Source organism: Rhamphochromis longiceps, linkage group LG20, assembly GCF_057381845.1.
Source record: "Rhamphochromis longiceps isolate RC_006_pf linkage group LG20, R_longiceps_female_GT1.1, whole genome shotgun sequence".
Lineage (NCBI taxonomy): Eukaryota > Metazoa > Chordata > Actinopteri > Cichliformes > Cichlidae > Rhamphochromis > Rhamphochromis longiceps.
The window spans coordinates 6,967,627-6,988,934 of record NC_140576.1 but is presented as its reverse complement, the minus strand read 5'-3'; the positions used below and the strand labels follow the sequence as shown (position 1 = coordinate 6,988,934).

Genomic DNA, 21,308 nt, shown 5'->3' with positions numbered 1-21,308 from the left:
AAACGCTCATTGGACAACACCAGTATGTCGTCATGTATTCGTCCAAACAAACCAGCAGCAGTCGAATCAACAGCGTATGCACCAGAAGGCAGTCATGTGGAGAAAAAACTTTTCTGAAGTCTTTCTTGAACTTTTTACGTTAATCTTTTAAGTGACAAAAACAACTCAAGTAAAGCTAGAAGTAAGTGTTTGCATTAAACGGTGATGTTCGGTCGAAAGCTACCATAGAGCTTTTCGTTGCTAGTAGCATTACATGCTAGCCTCGAGCGAGCTCAGTCATTGGTGACAGCTAGTTAAAAAGCTAACTTTACCTTAAGCATGTAGTGGTCAGTTCTTATCCACTGGTTAAATAATTTGATACCAATGACAAAAATCGCAGTGAAACACATCTTTCAGACATGCTTTGCTCGACGAATTAGTTTCCTCCAGGTCTTTCTTAAGAGTTAGCTAAACCAAGATAGCTACGAAAATTGCTTTGTTTGTGATGATGCTCAATTTGGGAAAGGATTAAGTCCGTTTTATGTAGCTAAGTAGTTGCCATATAAGTCGAGTTATTTTCCTGTACGAAACAGTTTTTTGTGTATTTTCTGCATGCCTATTTTCTGAGGCTTAGTCATTTTCTTGGACCTTTAGCGCCATCACGTGTTAATACCTGCAAACTACGTACAAATTGCAAATCTTTTGCAGTTGTTTTAGTTAAAATTTATGTATTTGAAAAGGACAATGACGTTTAACATGTTCCCAGTGCGGAGTATGAAACTGATGCGCTGCACATAGAGTTTATTGCTAATTTCTAACCCGTGTCCCCTATTGAGCTGTTATGTTCACAATGCACAGTTTGCAACATCGAAATGACATAAAAACATAATAAACTATAACTACAGTAAATAATGTTATGGAAAATGTAGTGTAAGAAAAATAGACACAAGTATTTTTGGAAACGTATTTCCAGAAGTGTGAATAATAATAAAATAATATTAGCTGAAAATATTACAGCTCTGATTTATCTTTAACCAACCTTTGTCCTTTACCGTAAAAGATTTAATGTCTTAATCAATTTAATTTCAGTTGGAAATTGTGCTTCATAGATGACACAACAATTGTCACTGTAAGATGAATTTCTCTGAGGTCTTCAAGCAGTCCAATCAGCTTTGTAAAGTTTCCCCAGATGGAAAGTATTTGGTAAGTGTTTGAGTAATGCAATATGTATTTTTGTAGTATTTTAATTGTTTTCAGTAGAAAGAAATCTTTTTCATTCCCATTTTATGTTACCATTTCCATATGGATAAGATGGAAATGGGTAATTTCCTTGCTGATTGTTGTCTTTGGCTTTACTCCTCAGGCTACATGTGTGCAGTACAGGTTAGTGGTGCGAGATGTGAGCACCTTGCAGATTATGCACCTGTATACCTGCCTTGACCAAATATCTCATATGGAGTGGTCCTCTGATTCTCTCTTTATTCTGTGTGCTATGTATAAGAGAGGACTAGTACAGGTAGGTTGAGAGAAAAGTAATGTGGCTATCTGACCATTTATGTGGTGTGAATGAAGGTGGTCAGTCTACTAGTTGAACACTGTTCACGATTATACAAATAATTACAAACTCTTTTAAATAATGTTGGGTTTTTTGGGGGGATTGATAGAAACTGAATACTAAAGTGATTTATGTGGATTTTAGTTGGACAGGCTCTATTTAATCAAACTACCAATAGACCAGTTATGCCACATTCCCTAAATTTAGAAGTGACATACAGAAATACTTCCTCAAAACAAATACTCCGTATCTTCAGTTGTAATTTTTTGAGATGTTATATTGTACTTAAAATTTTTGGAGGCTTTAGACATGTCCTGTTTGAAGTCTCAATCACATGTACATCCTTCTTTTAGTCTTAAAAATGTATACTAATTAACTTTTTTATACATACATTCTTATTGCTGTTACTTTAAGGACACAGTAGACTCCACATTAGATGAAGTAGTCTGAGATTGCTTTCAGTGAAACTCACTATTTAGCATTCAAATAGGTACAATAAATTTTAATATTCATTACTTCTGTCATTGGATGATCTAGAACCATGCTGTTTATTTTTTATTGTGCTTTAACTTCTTTATTTTAGGATGATCAAAAAGTGTTCAAAGTGACAGAATTGCAGTAATTATTGTTACTGAAGTGATGTCAGTTTCATGCACATCGTAGCTCAAGTTGCTTACCTTTGAAAGGGTATCCAGTGCCAGTCTTTCATTGTGTCTGATGTGTTCTTACTGTTTGAAATCAAACTGAGAAAGTTAGAGGATGTGTGTAAAGGATGTCTTGAGTAATTGCCGTTTGCTGTCCTGGTGTCGCACTCTGTCTTCCTTCTGACGTTTTTTTTCTCAGGTGTGGTCTCTTGAACAGCCGGACTGGCACTGCAAGATTGATGAGGGTTCAATAGGACTAGTCTCCTCACGCTGGAGTCCAGATGGACGTCACATTCTCAACACCACCGAGTTCCATGTAAGTGTGAAGTTGGTTTCTGCGTGTGTGTATGTGCATTGATGCACATGGAAATGTGTTTTATGCTTGTCTGGTATCAACTGTTGCTGGCCTGCAAGGAACGGGGGACCTGAAAATAGCCAGACACCAGAGCCTTTCTTGACTGGCCCCTACACCCCCCACCTGCTACATGTATTCAGCCTGATTTCATAGCTGCCCTCCTGTTAGCGTCCTGTCATACATGGGCTTCTAGTACCTCTGGAACACCAGTGCAATGTGTATATGCCCTTCCGATGGAGGTCTGGTATTTTGTTTGGCATCAAGTCTATTTAATGATGTTTTATTGGTCATAAAAATACAGTAACTGTAGGCTTACCAACACTGATGGATTAAAACCAACCAGATCAGAAACGCCATACACTAACCAGGAGCAGGTTAAATAAATAACATTAATAATTTATATGGCTGTTATTTTTACTGCCCAAATAAAAAGCCAAGCAGAAATATGTTTTATAAGACAAGAGCCAAAATGCTCATTTCATTTTATTTAAATTCAATTTCATTTTATTTGTACAGTGCCAAATCACATGGACAGTTCAAATCACATCAACAGTTGCCTCAAGGCGCTTTATAATGATTTCCATCCTTGATGACTATTTGACTGTTAGTTATTGTTCACTTGTAGCTGATAGTAGTATGCTCTAAACATCAGATCCAAGAATACATAGTATGTGGAAATTAGATTTTGTTCTCTTTTTAAAATCATCAGTAGTCGTGACTTGTGAACATTCCTTCACTCCGCAGTAATGACCTTGCAAAACAGGAGTACATATTTGATACCAGAAATAGCTTGTTTGTCTACGGAGAAAGTACAGACAAAAGTCTTTAAGATCGCATCTTTTTATGTTTTATATCATTACTTAAAATATTTGAAATTTGAGGTATCATGCAGTATGTACATGCACCCACCAAATTCCAGCTGAGGAGATTTTGAGATTGCGCAAGTATATAAAACTAAATACAAACCAAATAAATTGCCTGTGCCTCCAAATTCCTCTTTTATATTCTCTCCATAGTAAGCATATGTTGTAAGGGGTGCTGTTATAGCAGCTACCCTTGGGGCTTGTGGAATACGACGGCAGGCCATGTCTGTAACACTGAACCAGATTCCAGGAATCATTTAACAGGTGTTGTGGTCTAATACACAACTCTGTCTTGTCTGGAGTAGAGTGCAAGTGTCTGTGGTATGTCTGCTTTGTTTTAGTCAGAATTTTATTAATAAATAAAGTTTAAAAAGGAAAAGAATTTGAAAGAAATGCTTTTTCTTTCCCTAAAGATCTATGGCAATTTGTGTTCAGCTTAGTGAATAGACAATCTTAGTGCAGTAATCTTGCATTTGAGCATGTGTGTGGGCAGTTTTGAATGGTTAATATAAACTGTACTCATTTTTCTTATGTTTCTACGTTGAATTGTGAACACATTCCACATAACCTCATTTTAATTGCTTGCTGTCAGTGCCTTGCTGTGGTGATTCTTGATTCTTGATACTTATAGTTTCTCTAACAAAATGTCAGTTCTTTCTTTCATTTCTTAACTATACGTTTGTTTTTTTAATTAACTTATATGTGGCTATTAGAAAATTAAACTGATGTCATTACTTTTATTTACCTTTTAATCACCTTTTCGTCCAATAGCCAAGTGCTGCAAACAGGTTCTAAAAAACCTTAAAAGCAACTAAAGGAGAAAAGAGGAAAAACGTTGTATCCATCATTAGGACAAAAAAATTTATTGTTTTCATTAATTACATGTACTACATAGTTAATATTAACTTGTTATGCTTTGCACCTTTTGTGGTATAGCAAAGTGCAGTTTTGGTTCAAATCACAGTCAAAACGAAAAACTATAAAAGAAAAAAGCAAATTATGCTAGAATAGAAAGAATTTTTGTAGTTTTAGCTAGGGCTGCACAATTTTGCATAAAATGAGAATCACGATTTTTCTGCTTAGAATTGAGATCACGATTCTCTCACGATTTTCTTTTCCAATATAAATATTTATTGCACTTATTAACTGCACATCAACTTTGTAACAGTTGAGACTGAACATAAAAACAATAAATAAACATAAAAACAAATGTGTCACATTTTGTTGTTGCCTCAAAATGTTGTACTGCTTGTAATTCCGTCTCCACCGTTGCTCGACACTGCGTGTATAGAGCAGGTAGTGCAACATTTTTAAAATAGTTGCGGGACGGTGTTTTGAGAAACCATCCTACTCTGACAAAACGTCCTACCTGTATCATAATTTGATGGTGACTTGCGACTAAACCTAACCCTACCCTTGACCATAGCCCTAACCATAACCATAACCTTAAGAAGTATTCCGGATGGGTGAGAGAAAAAGAAGTTAATTCGGTGTTGGTGTTGTGCGCATGTGCCGCGTCTGCGCAGAAACATTGGGTAAGATGTTTTTTCAGGTAGGATGGATTCCCGTCACTTTCTTGGCCTTTACAGCTTCGTCATCTCTCACGTGCTCTCTGTTGTTTTTTCCCTGCCAGCTGACTTCTGTATCACTTGGTATAAGCCTCCGCCCTTGTCATTTGTTGAGCAGGAAGAGTGAGCGCTTGTTTTCATGCAACTTATGTCCTGGATCAAAATGCGGTACAATCATCATCATTTTTTTTTTTTTTTAAATCCTTGTCATTTCAAAATGAGATCGCACATAAGTATGAAGTGAGATCGCAATTTTCTAATAATTAATTGTGCCGCCCTAGTTTTAGCCTGAAATCAGTGTTATATGGAATTTTTTTTGTAGAGCTCATTTTCCTTTATTTTGAAGGCTGTTTTTGTGAGTTTGTTGGAATATGTTGTGCTATACTGATATTGTCACTGGGATCAGGTAGTAGATGAGGTTTCCCATGTCAGTCCCTATCCCTCTTTATGTTGAAACGTCCTTGGCCAAGGAACCCCAAGTTGCTCCTAATACCATACCTATTATGGTCATATGGTGGCTTTGTGCCATTGGTGTTTCAGTTTGTGTTGTAGAGCTACTAAGGCTGAAAGGTCTAACCAGTGCAGATTATTTTATCTTTCTATGAAGAAGAGTGAAAATGTAAGTTCAGTCTGAGAACGGTGTATCTATAAATTAATGTTTTGTTCAAACCAAATCAAACCAAGTAGTTCTGGTAAACAACTCTCAGAAATGAGCCCCAAAAAACAGACAAGCTCCAAGACAAACAGATGTCAGAGCAATTATAATACACTGGCACTTGAGGAAAATATTCTGCATGTACTGTGAAAAGGAGATGTGATATGATACTTTATGTGCTACGTTTAATGGTCATTACTCAATTTAAAAGGCCAATGTCAGACAGCATGGAGTGCCACTGTTGTGTGAACAATTGCAGCTGCTGTGTCTGTCTTTGACAGGTGAAGCTGCTGCTCAATATGGTTGTTGTGCAAACTTTCTGCTGAAGTAACACTTTGGTTTAGTCGTTGTCAAAAACTCTAGGTTTTTGTCAAAACATGTTTATATTAGTACAAGCATTTAATCTTTGCTGTTATGGAGTCAAAAACCTGTAGTTACTCATCTCTCTCATAACTGGCTAGATGTAAGTAGTTTTACTTGCTGCTTACTGAGCAGCCTTTTGTGGTGCAGGTTTCAAAACCAATTTAATCAACAAAGAAAAATTAGGAACTTGTTGTGGCATTTCCAGAGAGCCCACTGAACTTACCTTCACCCCAGCCCAAGATTTCATTAAGGCTGTGCCAGGCGGGTGTTCGTGTCAGGCTTAAATTTCAACCCACTCATAAACAGCCTGCTATATTAACTTGTTTAGGGACAGCTGCCTGTGGTGTGGATCATGCCTCTGTGTATGTGTTTGTCTGTCTATGTATCAATAAATCTGCTGTCTGTGTTTGTCTGGCTGTCTCAGTTGTTTTTTTCTTTTGTTTTGTTTTTTAAGCAAAAGATCTTTCAAATTTCTAGGTCACAACTGTCATTGTGGCTGTACCAAAATGATTATATATTCTATCTAGTGTTAACAAAAGCTGTAGAAGTCAGAACCAGTAACCACTACTTTAAATGTTGTGAAATGAAGCACCTTAAAGCCAGCTACTTTGTTTTTGCCCAGATTTTTAAAACATTTGTCATAGATGTAATAAAAAGTCACATTGCTGAAACTTAGCCTATGTATTGTGAGACTTCACGCAACTGGTCTCCTGTTTGAATTCCATTCATTTATCTTAGGACCTCACAAAATGCCACTCGCACATCCACATTAATCCTGCTTTACTAACTGAGGGTCGAAAAAGTCCAGCCAAGGACATTGCTGAGCTTGACTTGTCTAATGGTTTTTACATTGTTGGGATCAGATTAGCCTTAGAATTCTTTACTAGTACAGCTGTAGCCTTGCTAACGTGTAGCATTGTTGGCAGCAATGTGGCTGCCAACAATGCTACCGGACCGAACTGTAAATTTAGGGAGCCTAAGCACTGCAGCAGGGGACAATAGCTCTTCCATACCCTATGTGGGCTGTGAAAGGCTCCTGTTCCTTGGTAGCATCATAAGGCTGTAACAGGAGAAATAGGCTATATTGGTTTGAGATGGCTTTCTACGTGGAATGCCTACAAGCTAATCCTCTGCTGACAGATAGGCCTATATGGCATCAAATACACTCGACCATTCTCTCACACTCGCTTAGGCGCGCAACAAGAATGGCTGATGGGTACGTTTTATTCCAGATTGCTGTCAGTAACTGTAGTATTTACATTCTTGCAGTTATCATATTGCCCACAGGTTTTCCTGATGGGAAGGTCCCCAAATTGTAATTAGATTTTATTTTTTTAAGAATACCTTATATCACATATTACATGTATTTAGTGGTATAAATTAACCCCAATAATTGATGACATCATTTTAAGAATATTGACTTGTCATGATTATTATTTGCTCCACCTTCTAGTATAGTCTCCAAGGGCTTTTCGTAACAATTTTCTCTGATAAATAAACAGCAGCTTTTTTAGGAGAGTTTTGTCTTTAACACCACTCCTGCCCCCAGACCGTAGTCCTACGTTTCTGCTTACCTTTGGTGAGGATACTTTATCTAAAGGGGTAGTTTTACCCCTTTAGATAGAGTCTCACTCTACACGGAAAAGCATTTCTCACCTATTTTCCTCATGCTAACCTTCCTCCACCAGGTTTAAAGTTACATTGCCTTTGGGTCTTGATCTCCCAGCGCCCCTTATGTGGTGGATTCAGGGTATTTAAGAAGTGTAAGTCTGTTTGTGTTTGAGTGCTGTTGGTATTAGTTGTCATGGCACCATGTCTGAGGGGATGTCCAGGAAGCGTGCAGTGCGGTGTTATTACAGAGCCTACACAGCTGGATGTCTGGACCAAACACGCAGGTCAACACTTCAGTCCAGTCAGGTGACAGACTTGGACCGTTTCAAATATCTGTCTGTACACTCTGATGAAAGCCTCGTCACTTCAGTAGTTTTAACTCTGCCCATTCTTAAATGGCAATTACATTATTTTTTACTGCCAAAAATAAAGTGTTATTTGAAGAATAATGTATTATTACTGTTACTTCTACTCATATTAGACTCAAATGAAACCATTTATTCCAAGGATAAAAAATGCTTTTCTTCAATAACCTTAAATTATACAAAAAAGCCCTTGCCTTTTTAACTGTTCTGTGTTCAAATTATTATTCACATTTTTGTTCAGCATGCTTTTTGCCATTACTATTTAAACAGATGTAATACTACAATTACAAAAAAATTGTATTAAAAAATTTACATTGACCAGTCTTAAAAATTAAGACTGAAAAAATTATTTTTAAGTCTTAATTGAGGATTCAAAAATAATATTCCTTTGCACAAAACTGGAGACAAAACATAAAAAGTGATTCATCTGCTCAGCCCAGAAAATTTGCGTCGATGAGATATCACAAAACTTGTTTTTCTAGCATCTGGAAGTTTTAGAAATTTGTTGTTGGAATGGTAATGTTGCAATTGTATTATAGTGAACAATGGGGGAAAATTGGCAACAAGGTTGAGTTTTGCTGCTGAATCTAACTTCATCAATCAATCTCTGAACAGCTTAACATATACACATAGGCAGTACAAACCACGTATTCTGTAACAGTGTCTCAAGAGTCTTCTGGTGCTCCTTATTTGAAGGTCAAGATACCGCTTGTCATACTCCTTAGATCAGCATATCTGTCATGTTTGGCCACTTGCTTTTGTTGGCATGAGTCTGGCTGAAGTGAGGCCGCTGGGTATTTAAGTGACTGCTGTCAAAACTTAGAATTAACACGTGTTCTCTTTGTTATGCCGACTTGTGGTCAGTTAGCTGCTTCTCATTTGTGGCAATGCGCACAACTTGCTGTCAATTTGTCACACTTGTGGCAAACATGTCTGACATTACATCTTGGCTACTAAATTGACTGGTCCTATTCCTGCTATGTGTTGAGATGTTGTTTTGTATCTGTTAATTTTATGTGCTCAAGTCTTAATTTAAACAGGTTTAAACTTAACTTAAAACTTTAATTTAAACTTACACTTTAACTTAAAACAAACAGGTTTAAACTTAATTTAAACAGGTCTTAATTTAAACTTAATTCTTTTGGTCCCTTTCAGTGGCTACAGGTCTTAAACATGTGTATTCATTCCCTGGGGAAGCACACTGATTGACAACACTCCACACACTTGGCCTTTCCAAGCCATCGTCTAATGATAGATAGATTGCCTCTCACAGAGATTTTGCCCCTTCAAAGACATAAGACAGTCTTTCCACAGCTGTTAAAGTGCATGGTGGGAAATGCAGTCTGGATTTGCATAGCTGATCTTTACATATAGAAATGTGTTCTGGTTGACTGACCTCATATTGGTGTCTATTGACAGCCACTTGCCATATGGATGTAACACTTACCAAATAACTTATAATTAAATTTTCTTATTGAAGACCAGTGGTCGAATAGTGTGAATGTGTCATTGCAGTTAAAGGGATGGATGTGTTTACACTCTTTTAACTCATTCACTGCCATTGATGTCTATAGCCGTCAATTGCAGTGAATGAGTCAATGGGTTTAACTCATTCACTGCCAATGGCTGGCAGTGAATGAGTTAATTGTCTGGTAGAATGATCTTTTCCATCATTTAACTTGGAAGATAATATATGGTTGCCTTTTCTTTGTTTTCTCTGATTTGGTTACAGTTGAGAATCACCGTCTGGTCACTGTGCACTAAAGCTGTATCTTACATCAAGTATCCCAAAGCATGTCAGAAAGGTGAGTATGAAATTGATATGATATGAATGTATGTCTACTACGAGTGTACCTGAGGACATGGCCAGCAGTCTAAATGCCTTGGCATTCCCCATGAATCACATGCCGTTCTTTACCTTGTGGGTCTACCCAAGGATATGGGTCCAAACTATGGTCCTCTATGCTGACAGCTGTGCCTCTCTTCAGTAAATGGGGCATGCTCTTCATAACAGGCCTGTCAACAACTAGTGGAAAAATGATTGTGTCTGACTCTCCCCATTTTCCACATGTAATACCATGCCCTTTTGCAACCTGTGTATCTTCAGAGCTGTCATATAAATAATATCGCCATGATGGTTGCATACCAGACTTTATGGTGCCAAAGAATTAGATAATGAAAAATAGATTAAGCCATGTATTATGTGATCAGAATGGACAGTTGTCTTTTTTCCAAGCTGTTACATAGACATGTTTTAAAGAAAGATTAAATTATTTTGAAATTCTTTCTGTTATTCTGTTACTATGACTAAATATCCTCTTTAAAAAATTGTGAAGAAAAAGTGATTATTTTATGTGTCATTGATGCTCAGATTTTTAATACTGTCCCTTTTACTATTATTATCATTATTATTATTATTATTTTACCAGTGAGCAGGTTTTTTTTGGAAAATAAAGTGGCATTTTAGCGTTGTTTTCCTCACTTTTTGTTCTTTGGAATTTGTTCAAATTCCCTCTTGATCTTCCATAGAAACCATTTGTATACCCACAGGTATAGATTTCAGCAGAGATGGGTCCTATATGGCCTTGGCTGAACGTCGTGACTGCAAAGACTTTGTTAGTATATTCGTGTGTGACGACTGGCATTTACTCAGGGTAAGTAGAGCTACAGCTGCATAAGATTTTTTTTTTGTAAGGCCATTTTAATGTACTCATCAATTGAGTAAGACATGTAAACTACAGTGAAAGGGACCTTAATTTCAATTCCCAAAAAGATATAGACTTGTTAGCCATACATTATGACTATCTTTATTGTTACATGAAATTTGCTGCTACATTATATTTAAAACACGTAGAATTGAATCTATGGTATTTGTGTAATTTGTTCATACCAGTTTGATTTGATCTCATTGTGTGGGTCTACTGCTTTTTCATTTTTCCCCTTTTCCCTCCAAAACATGGGATGTGAAATCATTCTCTGCAGGCTCTGCTGGGGAACTACTTTATATCTGATGTGCTTTAATTTTAGTCCAAAAGTTCTAAAAACAGTATGTGCTGTAAGGGACAAATAGCTGAGAGGCACTTGCCTTTATGCTTTTTCTAGCAGCAGGTGGCACATGTTTGTAATGCAGCAAATGCTCATCCCATAAAAGGCGAATAGATTCTAGTATTAATTAAAGTCATTAGCATTCACGTCTTACTTGAATAGCTGCTTTGTTTTTAAGTAGATGTCTGAGATCATCCAGTTTAATACAACTTAAACAGCAAGACTACAACAAGGCAAAGCTGTCAAGTCACTGGGTCATAATTTTTAACAGGGCCTATAATGTGCCCTGATGAAAGGAGCCAGGAGCACTAAGAGTCAGTTACCAAGATTTCTCTTTTATCTCCGTTTCAACCAGATCAGACAGAGTGGTATTTGTGTGCACTTATGAACCTTGGACACCCAACACAGTGTTTCTGGGAACAGCTAAAACTAGCTTTTATTTTGTATTTTGTTTCCTTTTATCTTTTTATATTGTGCTAGATATGAGGAAAAATTAAGTTTAAAATATTCACATTTTTTTTTAATGAATGTCTTAATGAACTTCATTTAATGTCACTTTTTTATTACAGCATTTTGAGACTGAGACACAGGACCTGGCAGGATTGGAGTGGTCTCCAAATGGCTGTGTGCTGGCAGTATGGGACAGTTGTCTAGAAGTTAGTTAACCTAATACACTAGAGATCCATCACTGTAATGTCAAATTACCTATCTCAGTTAAACATGAGCCTGTCATCAGTGAATCACTCAGTAAAGTGTACCCTGGCAAGAATGGCAAGTGAATAGTTTAAAAACTCCAGTTTAGGAAGACCGTAATCAAAGAGTCAGCTTTAAATTATAAAACAACATTATCTGCAGTTTAAATTTTGAGGCATGGTTGGGGTACTATACATAGGTACAAGTGTTCTTTAAGTAAACACTTATGCAGGATAGGACAAATTTATGTTGATCACCTCACAAGAGTCTCATAATATTGGAAACAGGAATACTGCAAAATGTAATTACACTGTTTAAAAAGTCATAAAATTTTAAAATGAAGCACACTGACATCTGTCTGCAACATCTGTCTACTAAAGGTTGTCTTAACCACTGTACTTAAGTGCTTATTATTAGCATTATTATTAATACTGTTTCATGTGTATGTATCCTCTACACAGTATAAGGTGTTGCTCTACTCTTTGGATGGCCGGTTGCTGTCAACCTACAGTGCCTATGAATGGTCGCTGGGTGTCAAGTCTGTGTCCTGGAGCCCCAGTAGCCAGTTCCTTGCAATTGGCAGCTATGATGAAAAAGTATGGATGATGTTAAAAAATTGTGCTTCTTTCCTGATGATTGCCTGTTTTTGGTTTTTGTTTGTTTTTTTAGATGAGGTCTTCCTTTTCACAAATTTCATGCAGTTCCTCCTAAAGTCGTAAAAAGCTTCACAACTTTTTTCATTCTCTCTTAAATAAAAGTTTTAGTATAGTTTCAGGTTCATTTTTATTTTGAGCAGAATGTGTTGTGTGCAATTTTTAGTATCAGTGAAATTAAGATACTTTTATCTTTATGTCAGGTGCGCATCATCAATCATATCACATGGAAAAAAATCGCACAGTTTCAGCACCCTGCAACAGTGGAAAGCACAAAAGCTGTGAGTATTGAGCGTTTTTGATGGGCCTGGAAGACATTGTTTGATTGCCAGTTAATTACTCCTTGTGGTTTTAGACTGTGTATAAAGAAGTGGAGAGAAGGCCAGCTGTTGGCACTGACGAAATGTCTCTGCACAACATCACTACTGGCAGCACACTCTTCAACACCCAGAGTAAATGTACGTAAGCAGTATTCATTTTTAAAGTGATATTTGTCTAAAATTACCAAGGTCAAGTAACCAGTTTTGTCTCATTATAAATTCTTTGTTGTTGCCTCATCTAGATGAGATATGCTCATTGCCAGTACAAGTTCCTGTGGTCAAACCAGACCCAGACCGAGCCAACCCCAAAATTGGGGTCTCTGTTTTGGCATTCAGCTCAAACAATCACTATCTAGCCACCAAAAATGGTGAGATTTTTTTTCTTTTACCTTTTTTATTGAACTTTCTTGTTGCACTAATTGTTGACAGGAATGTTTTATTAATACTGACCTTTGAAACATTTCTGTGAACAGCTCTTTTTCTTGACCTAAAAGATTGCACAACATAATCTGCACCCACTTAGATTCTTAAATATGTGGTGGTGAAAGGCCCAAAAAGCCTCTTGTGGCATGAATAAGGCACGGCGGGACCACGGAGCGACGTTCAGAGCCAACTTTATTTGATTCACGTCACACCACACCACAACACCAACCCCTGAGTCCGTGTTTTAACACGGCGGGCGTGATTGCGGATGCCGTGCAGGTGCGTCCGCACGGCCCCGCAGACCACGCCCCACCACATACCCCCATCGCCCGATTGAGGCCGGGGAGTAATCTGGCCGAACCTACTCCCCCCCCCCGCGAACTGGGGCGAGACTCGGCCCCTAAACATCGGCGCCCCAGCCCCTGACCAAGCGACGGGGAAGCGTCCGTTCTGGTGGCCGCCCGCGCATCCAGCGGCAACGGCGAAGCTGGTCCGGAGGTCGGCCGCGTAGCAAGCGGACACGGCCCCACAGGCATGGCCGTGAGCTCCTGCACACAGGCGGCTGGGCAGACGTCAGGCGCGCAGAATCGACTGGTGGCAGCGAGGCTGGACTAGCCAGCCCGCCGATCCCCGGCCTAGCGGGGCTGTCCCGCTCCTCTGCCTCCAACTCCGGCTGCACAGGCTGCCCTGGAGCAGGGACCTCCGTCTCCCCGCACAGCTGCTCCGCCACCGCCTCCGCCACTCCCGTTTGGAGCGGCTCCCCGCACTGCGCCTCCGCCCCCAGCAGGCACAGCCCCTCGCCCACCTCTGGGTGGAGCGACTCCTCTGCCTCCGGCAGGTGTAGACCCTCGCCCGCCTCGTCCTCGGCCTCCGATTGGAGCGGCTCCTCCACCGCTCCCGGCAGGAGCAGCCCTTCACCCGGCTGCTCCTCCTCCTCCGGCAGGCTCGGACCCCCGCGTGGCTCGTCCACCACCTCCGGCTGCCGAGGTGACCCACACGGCTCCTCCACCGCTTCACTGTCCTCGGGACACACTTGTGGGGGTGGCGCCCAGGCCCAGAGCAGCGCTGCCAGCTCTGCCATCTTCCCCAGGTGGCGTTCGCTCTCCTTCCGCAGCTCTTCCTGTTGGCGACGCACCTCCGCCGCCTGCTTCCGCTGGGTGGCCGCTATTTCGGCCACCCTCTCGGCCAGCTCTTTCCTTTCCTGGCTCTGGTAGGTACCCGCCATGCCGCCTCCTGGGTTTCGGCACCAATGTGGCATGAATAAGGCACGGCGGGACCACGGAGCGACGTTCAGAGCCAACTTTATTTGATTCACGTCACACCACACCACAACACCAACCCCTGAGTCCGTGTTTTAACACGGCGGGCGTGATTGCGGATGCCGTGCAGGTGCGTCCGCACGGCCCCGCAGACCACGCCCCACCACACCTCTTAACTTGTCAAAGGCAAAAGTATAGTTCAGAACTGAGAAACTGAATTACACAAGTGTGTAATGTGTCCTGGAGCCATTTCTAAACAACTGCAGATTCCTGCATCATCAGTTCAAACAACTTTAACTGTGTCTGTAACTGTATTTTGTAACTCCACTTGCAGAGGTTTTAAAAAGAAACCGCTTTCATCCTCAGCTGAGAGGAAGTTGATTTGAATTACATCAGTTTCAACAAGAATTATGCTGATGGTTCAAGGTGCAGTGTGCTAAGGGACAATTAACAAAATATGTGCTGCTTTATGTATATTTTTGACCTTGTGTGCATAATTTTGACCCTATATTGTACAAAACTGACTGACTTTTGTTGTGTACATTTGTTATGATACTAGTATTGGCTCTTTAGGCTGAGAGTGGTTTTGAATGTGTATGACTATTTTTGTCACTGCAGATAATATGGCGAGTGTTGTTTGGGTGTGGAACATGCAGATGATGAGCCTGCAGGCTGTGCTGGAGCAGACATCAGCAGTACGATGTTTTCAGTGGGACCCATGCCATCCCCGGTTGGCACTATGTACTGGCAACACCAAGCTCTATCTTTGGTCTCCAGGAGGCTGTGTTGCTGTTCAGGTCCCAACTGAAGGTAATTTCCTTGGGTACTAAAACAATTGAACTTTCACGTAGTTGGGAGTCCAAAGCTTAATTACATTGTTCTCAGATATAGGAAAGGAGCAGACCTCCAGTAACCATCCTGTCGTTTTATTTAATCTCCATGGTAATCACAAGGTCGCTGTTAAATTCATTCATTTTATTTTTTACACTAATAGAATATTAAACACTGATATCATGAAATAGAACTTAAGATTGACAACAAACATGCTTTTGCTTTGTTATTCTCAAATTGTTTAAAACAGCATGGCTGAAATGAGTGGAAATCAGCAAATATTGATTTAGTTTAAATCGTAGTCTTGATTTAAGCATTATTAGTTTTAATTATAATTTAAGCATCAAACTTTAGTTTTAGTCAAAGGTTGTTGCCAAAATTTTTAGCAACAAAATTAGAACTGGCTGAAGTTCTAGTTTATGTTAAAAAGCTACACTTCATTGCACTGGGCTTAAGAGCAGTCAGTGTGGATCTCGGTTAGAAGTTTAAGAAAAAACAAGGACCAATGAATGCAGTCTGCTCTTAGTGGACCAAACTATTTTAAAAAACATTTTGTTTGCTAAACTACATGAAAACAAGAAACCTTAAAGTATTGTAACTGCACCAGTTTTTCTGAAGTGTATGTGGACAGTTTTTCTATGTGCTCAGGTTTTTTTGGGCGTCTTGGATAACCTTCCATAGTTGTTCATCAAAGGTTATTTGCCTACCCTTACTGATTCAGTGATGCATAGATCAGAGTCTGTGAGGGCATACCATCTGTTACAGACATGGACATTATTTTGGTCATACTTTCAAAAAGGAGGTTTATCCATAGTAGGTTCATTTAATAACAACTTTTGATTGAGAAGTTGTTAGTAAATGAACGAGTACAGGGTGGGCCATTTATATGGATACACCATAAACTCAGTTTGCCACCTCACATATACTAATGTGCCACAAACAGGACTTTAATATCACCAACCATTTCCATGTTATTACGATGTATACATATAAATGCCCCACCCTGTAGTTTCACAGCAACATAGTCACATATTGCCTTTAGTTTAAGATTGTGTTGTTTATAATTGAAAATAGAATCAATTTACTCTGTCTGTTGTTTCTTTACATTTATTGCTTTAAATGTCCCTGAAATTGAAAATCTCATTACACAAAGTTGAAGTGTATTTTTTAGATACTGATTTCTTACTATGAGCATGTTTATGTGTAAAGGCATTGACATCACAGTTATCTCGCTTTTATTCCTGCCAGGTGGTTTTCAAGTTCATTCTCTGAACTGGCATTGCAGTGGCAACTCCTTGATACTGCTTGGAAAGGAGCAGCTGTGTTTGTGCTACATGGAAACTGATGAAGAAGACAAGTAAAGCACACAAAAAGAAAATAACTGGGTCATAGTTCAGTCTTATTTAGCTGTACACACAAGCTGAGTCAATGGCCAGTGAGAACACTCCTGAACATGTTAGCTTGCATATGCTGGACTGCAGCTGCTCTTAAAAGTGTGGGCTACTGGAACATTGAAAGTAATTCCTACTGATAAATATGTACTCAGCACTAGTTGCAAACACTGTGAGAATGTGAAAGTTTACAATTTTCTATAGATTTCACTTATTGTTAGAATTTCCTGTTTCACCTTGAAATTTTATATTTGTTCTAAATAAACTTTGTCATAAATATAGTTGCTTATGGTGCCAGTTTTCTAAAAGTGTGTTCAGCCTTTAATCAATATGATTTGTTTTCGGTATATGTCATGTTACTGAAATCAGTAGCTGAGTTACAGTTAGGTATCTTGATGAAATGTAGTCGCACTGTTGACATGAGCAAAGACATGAGACAGTTTTCTTTAGTTGGTAATTTTAAAGCAGTTCTTCATGACACAAGTTGCATTATCTTTAACCTGCAAATACTGCATCATTACTTATAGCATGTAAAAGGCGTTACCCGCTATGACCAGACTGAAATGTCAGTAAGAAATCCAAACAGCAACAGGCAGTACTAAATATATCAGGACAGTATTTCTTGTCTTCAAGGCATCATCTTGCTCTAAAGCCACTTGAACTGTAACTTCAATCAGTCCTAGTAGTTTCAGTCTTCGACAGTACAAACGTAATCGTAAAGCAGAGCTATATCCACCCCAAGCCTCAGCCCTGACAAAAACATAGAGGCATTTTTAATTTTCCATAGTGGCTATTGTGCTACAGATATCTAAAACAAAAAACAAAACCTTCACGTGTTTGTAGAAATGAGTTAATATCCCTAAATAAAATACTTGAGAACTGTTAATGGTATATTCGTATTCTTAGATCACTTAAGTCAAATGCATTGGAAAAAAATGTATATAAACAAAACAATCAGTATTTACAGATTCACTTGGGATATTTCTTTAAAAAAAACCATCTGTCATGCAGACTGAACATGCAGGGAACATGCACAAATAAGACCAGGAAAAAAAAAGGCATTTTGGGATGTTTTCTGTTGGTATTGGCGATGCATGGAAGTATGTTCTGTAACCTTTGGCTGGACAATAATATCCACAACGCACACATTCTAGGAAGTTAATGTACTTATGCAAAGCTTTATCTGCATCTGTGCCACTTTGTAACCCAACCCGCCCTCTGCACAGTTTAATACAGCTGAGTGCAAATATATGTCTAAAACAAATGCAAATTGCAGCACCGTAATGGCAACTCACAGAACAAACATAAAGATTTACATGTTCACATTGCACATATTATTTCTGACATAAAAAGAACATTTTTGTTATTGTAGCTAATACAGCTCTGCAAATGGTGGCTCCCTGCTCTAAGCAAAGACATCATTTAGGTAAATATAAGCACTGAAAATAAAACACGGGTTAAATACAAGAGAGAGGATTTTGATATGTAATTCATCATTACTACTGAACAAGCCCATGCATTCTGCAAATCAGTACCAAAGCTGAGCCTAGGGCACAGCCTTGCAGATGCTATGCTCTCCTATCTAGTTTCCTTCCATATCTCGACATAAATTTATTTGAATAATTATGTGACACGGCGATCCTACTCAGTTCATCAGCTGCTTTTCCATTCCAAGAAGCTACTCTATGGCTCTGTGGTCCGAATAATGCAAACACAAACCATATCATGTAGCAAATGTGGAACTCATCTTGGCCGATGATACGGTTTCACTGTTCTAAATATCACATTCAATTTGACAGTCTGTCATTTAGTGGTTAAACCAGAAACGTGAGACTTCAAGAAGCTCAATATAAAGTACGTGCTGTGCCTTTTATCTCCCAACTCTTATAGCACGGCCACACACTCCTGAAGGTCGTGTGTGTGTGTGACACTTGTGTGGAACTCTGACAGAAAGGGGGGGGACTAGGGGCACAAAAAAATGAATGAGTAAACAGTTGTTACAGTGCTGTGCATCATTTACGTACAGTTGGCTGACCATTACACCGACTCAGGAAGGTGTGTGGGCATCTCTTGGATTCTGCATACACGCACACACATGTTACACATTACACTGCAGCTTCCCTCAGACAGTGTAGTTTAACACAGACACATGAGTTGAAATGTTGTAGTTTGGAGAAACGACTGAATTTAGAAGCCAATCTTGCCGCGTGTCATGGAGTAGCCCAACTTAGCCTCATTGTTAATGAAGGACATTATGCCTAGATATGTTTCAATAAGCAGGGGTCTTTCCAGGATCAGCACACCGTTAGCTCGACCTGGGATCGGGTGCTCCTTATGGGCTCTCTTCACTGCCTGCACGAGCTGGATTTTGAAGTTGTCCAACTTGGGAGGTAGAAGGAAAAAATATGAACCTATTAACAGCCACTTCAAAAGTGCACAATTTATATATTTATTAAAATAGGAGTCGCTGTCTGGAGTTAAGTATCTGAGGTTGCTCTGGAATAAAGAATACATTCAAGATTTTGCAGTAGAATGGGCTTCATTCACTGCATGTAGCAATGCCTGGATGAGAAATTGCCCAAGGCACAGCTGTTGTCTTGCCAGTAAAATATAAACAAACGGCTTTAAAAATATCTATTGATATACCAAGTTGAAAAGTATGAATAACTGTCTTTATCTTGAGGGCTGAATTATGTCTTTAAGGCAAGCAATCAGTCCATTGTTTCCAGTTGAACTGTGACTGTTTGTTGTTTGAAACAACCATTCACCAGCCGTCACCATTGTTTCACAACACAGAAAAAAGCTTACATTTTGAAACTTTATTTGCTTAGTTTTCATAACGTCAAGTAGCCTATTATCGGAAATAATAAAAATGCATGTTTAGCTTAATTTAATTAAAGTGACTGTACCTGGCACAGAGAGGCCACCTTCTCATCAGCATGGGCCATGGGGTGCTCTGTGAACGTGGTGTAGGGCATCTCTGTTGACCAGGGGTTCCAGCGATTAATGAATGAAGCCTGGGGACGTTTGTCCCATTGGACACGAATCCCATAGCCTTCTCTTCTGTTTGACAATACAACAGTTTTAATAAGATTAGAATATCAAACAGCTGACGACATTGTTGCAGCACAACCACAGAGATGGACCACAACGGTTTACAAAAGACATTTTGTAAGTTTTTACATTTTACTTCCGTGTGCATCAATTTGGAAAAAATTTTTTTGTATGTATTTATTGCTATTTAAACAATTAAAAGACATCATTCTGTTTTGCTAATATTAAAGGTTAATGTTGTAATGTTTACACATTTATTTGTTAATGTGCTCTGGGTAAATACTAATTGGCTGTTGACAAGCTGAAATTCTGACATACTTGTTGAGGGATTTGGGTGGAAACTCAAACTCGCCCACTGAGATGGTGTCCACAGCATTGAGAGAGATCCTGATTACTTGTTGACACAGCAGGTTAATGAAGTCATACTTGCACACCAACAGGGACCTGCAGAGAACGTAAAGACAATGTTGTTGGCTACCTGATATGCCTCATTAAATATTAGTCACTTAAAGATGAGGTATGATTCTGACTCACCTATCAGTTATCAGCACAAGTCTCTCCTTTTCGTTATTCCAGTGATCAATTCTGTAGAAAACAATAGTTCACACAAGAGTTCATTTTTATGCATCCTGCCTGATAATAAACATGATGACGGGATACTTACTCAGCCAGCAGCCAGACACTAAGCACCTCTCCATCCTCGGACGGCAGTGCCACAGTCCTGATGTCGCTCACCGCCTGCTCAATGGTACCTGGCTGAGATCAGCATCACACAACCGTAAATCATCTGAGCCTCATCCTCCCTGTGATCTGTTACTGTGATTGTCACAACATGCTGCCCTGCACTGACGCCTACGGCTGGGGGTGGTCGTGTTTACTTAGAGGTACCTAAGCAGCGTACGATAAGTGCGAGTGGTTCATATAAAAACAAACGGGCTTATCACCGCAAGCTGGAATGGATGCAGCAACTTACTCTGAACACGAAGTAGTCCTTCACTTTCGCTTGCATGGTGGGGTTATGCACATGAAAAGGCGTCAGCGTTTGTAACGGGGGACAGCAGGCCACGGAGGCGGCGTGTCCAAAGCTTCGTCCGGCCTCCGGCGGCGTGAAGGCAACCTCGACCCCCTCCTCGGTTTCTGCAGGGTGGAGAACCGCAGCGCCCGGACTCTCCGGCTCCATTGCGTCGTTGAGCTGAAGCATAATGAAACGTACGTGTTTCCCGGAGCTTCCCAACGATGTGCACCCACTGTTAGATCTAAAAATCTTCTCCCGACGATGCAGATTCTCCCATTGCGCACAAATAATGTTGTGATTGTGGGGGTAACGAGGAAGTAGCTCCCTATTGCTTCACTTCCCCCGTTTAATTTCCTTCCTGTTAAAGGGACACGGTGTTTTTGACCCATGTAATTACCAGTAAATATTTTTTTTAAATAAATTGGCTGGTTCCATTTTTTTCATCATTTTCACTAGCATGATCCGTAAATGATCTAAAGTAATGTTCTAGTTTTTATTGCCTAATTCTATTTACGTTATTATCATGTAATTATTAAATAATTGTACTGCCACTTAGTATTCCTGAAGATGCTGTTCTTGTACGTTTTATATCAAAGTTAAATCCACAGCAACCCGATAGTTATACTACAATAATATTGTAATAAGATTCCTTTGGTTTATAATCTC

The 21,308-nt window shown here is 39.4% G+C and overlaps 2 protein-coding genes across 4 annotated transcripts; one reads left to right on the top strand and one right to left on the bottom strand.

Moving 5' to 3' along the window:
- Nucleotides 1-42: 42 nt before the first annotated feature.
- Nucleotides 43-16,854, top strand: wrap73 (WD repeat containing, antisense to TP73). 3 transcript variants are annotated; one of them, XM_085394780.1, is made up of 13 exons: nucleotides 43-181; nucleotides 1,089-1,182; nucleotides 1,343-1,495; nucleotides 2,378-2,494; nucleotides 9,691-9,763; nucleotides 10,509-10,612; nucleotides 11,573-11,659; nucleotides 12,158-12,292; nucleotides 12,553-12,630; nucleotides 12,705-12,807; nucleotides 12,912-13,037; nucleotides 14,970-15,161; nucleotides 16,431-16,854. In XM_085394780.1, exons 2-13 carry the CDS (start codon nucleotides 1,114-1,116, stop codon nucleotides 16,541-16,543), a joined length of 1,350 nt encoding a protein of 449 aa, XP_085250906.1. In that variant the 5' UTR covers nucleotides 43-181; nucleotides 1,089-1,113; the 3' UTR covers nucleotides 16,544-16,854. The 3 variants fall into 3 exon arrangements, with proteins under 3 accessions (XP_085250906.1, XP_085250905.1, XP_085250907.1); XM_085394779.1 differs by having other exon boundaries at nucleotides 1,069-1,182; XM_085394781.1 differs by lacking the exon at nucleotides 12,912-13,037 and having other exon boundaries at nucleotides 1,069-1,182.
- Nucleotides 16,855-17,013: 159 nt separating this feature from the next.
- On the bottom strand, nucleotides 17,014-20,997 carry tprg1l (tumor protein p63 regulated 1-like). The gene is made up of 6 exons (XM_085394785.1): nucleotides 20,601-20,997; nucleotides 20,292-20,383; nucleotides 20,162-20,212; nucleotides 19,946-20,071; nucleotides 19,483-19,636; nucleotides 17,014-18,955 (listed from the first exon to the last, which is right to left on the bottom strand). Exons 1-6 carry the CDS (start codon nucleotides 20,826-20,828, stop codon nucleotides 18,761-18,763), a joined length of 846 nt encoding a protein of 281 aa, XP_085250911.1. The 5' UTR covers nucleotides 20,829-20,997; the 3' UTR covers nucleotides 17,014-18,760.
- Between the last annotated feature and the right edge of the window lie 311 nt (nucleotides 20,998-21,308).

Bases quoted from the DNA above. Each gene is read 5' to 3' on its own strand.
- tprg1l (XM_085394785.1), bottom strand. From the start codon at position 20,828: ATGCTTCAGCTCAACGACGCAATGGAGCCGGAGAGTCCGGGCGCTGCG. The intron at 19,637-19,945 runs GTATGTCAGAAT...ATTGTCAAACAG, and splicing joins CCACCCAAATCCCTCAACAA to AAGAGAAGGCTATGGGATTC. The intron at 18,956-19,482 runs GTACAGTCACTT...CTACCTCCCAAG, and splicing joins AGGTGGCCTCTCTGTGCCAG to TTGGACAACTTCAAAATCCA.
- wrap73 (XM_085394780.1), top strand. From the start codon at position 1,114: ATGAATTTCTCTGAGGTCTTCAAGCAGTCCAATCAGCTTTGTAAAGTT. The intron at 2,495-9,690 runs GTAAGTGTGAAG...ATTTGGTTACAG, and splicing joins TCAACACCACCGAGTTCCAT to TTGAGAATCACCGTCTGGTC. The intron at 12,808-12,911 runs GTACGTAAGCAG...TGCCTCATCTAG, and splicing joins CTTCAACACCCAGAGTAAAT to ATGAGATATGCTCATTGCCA.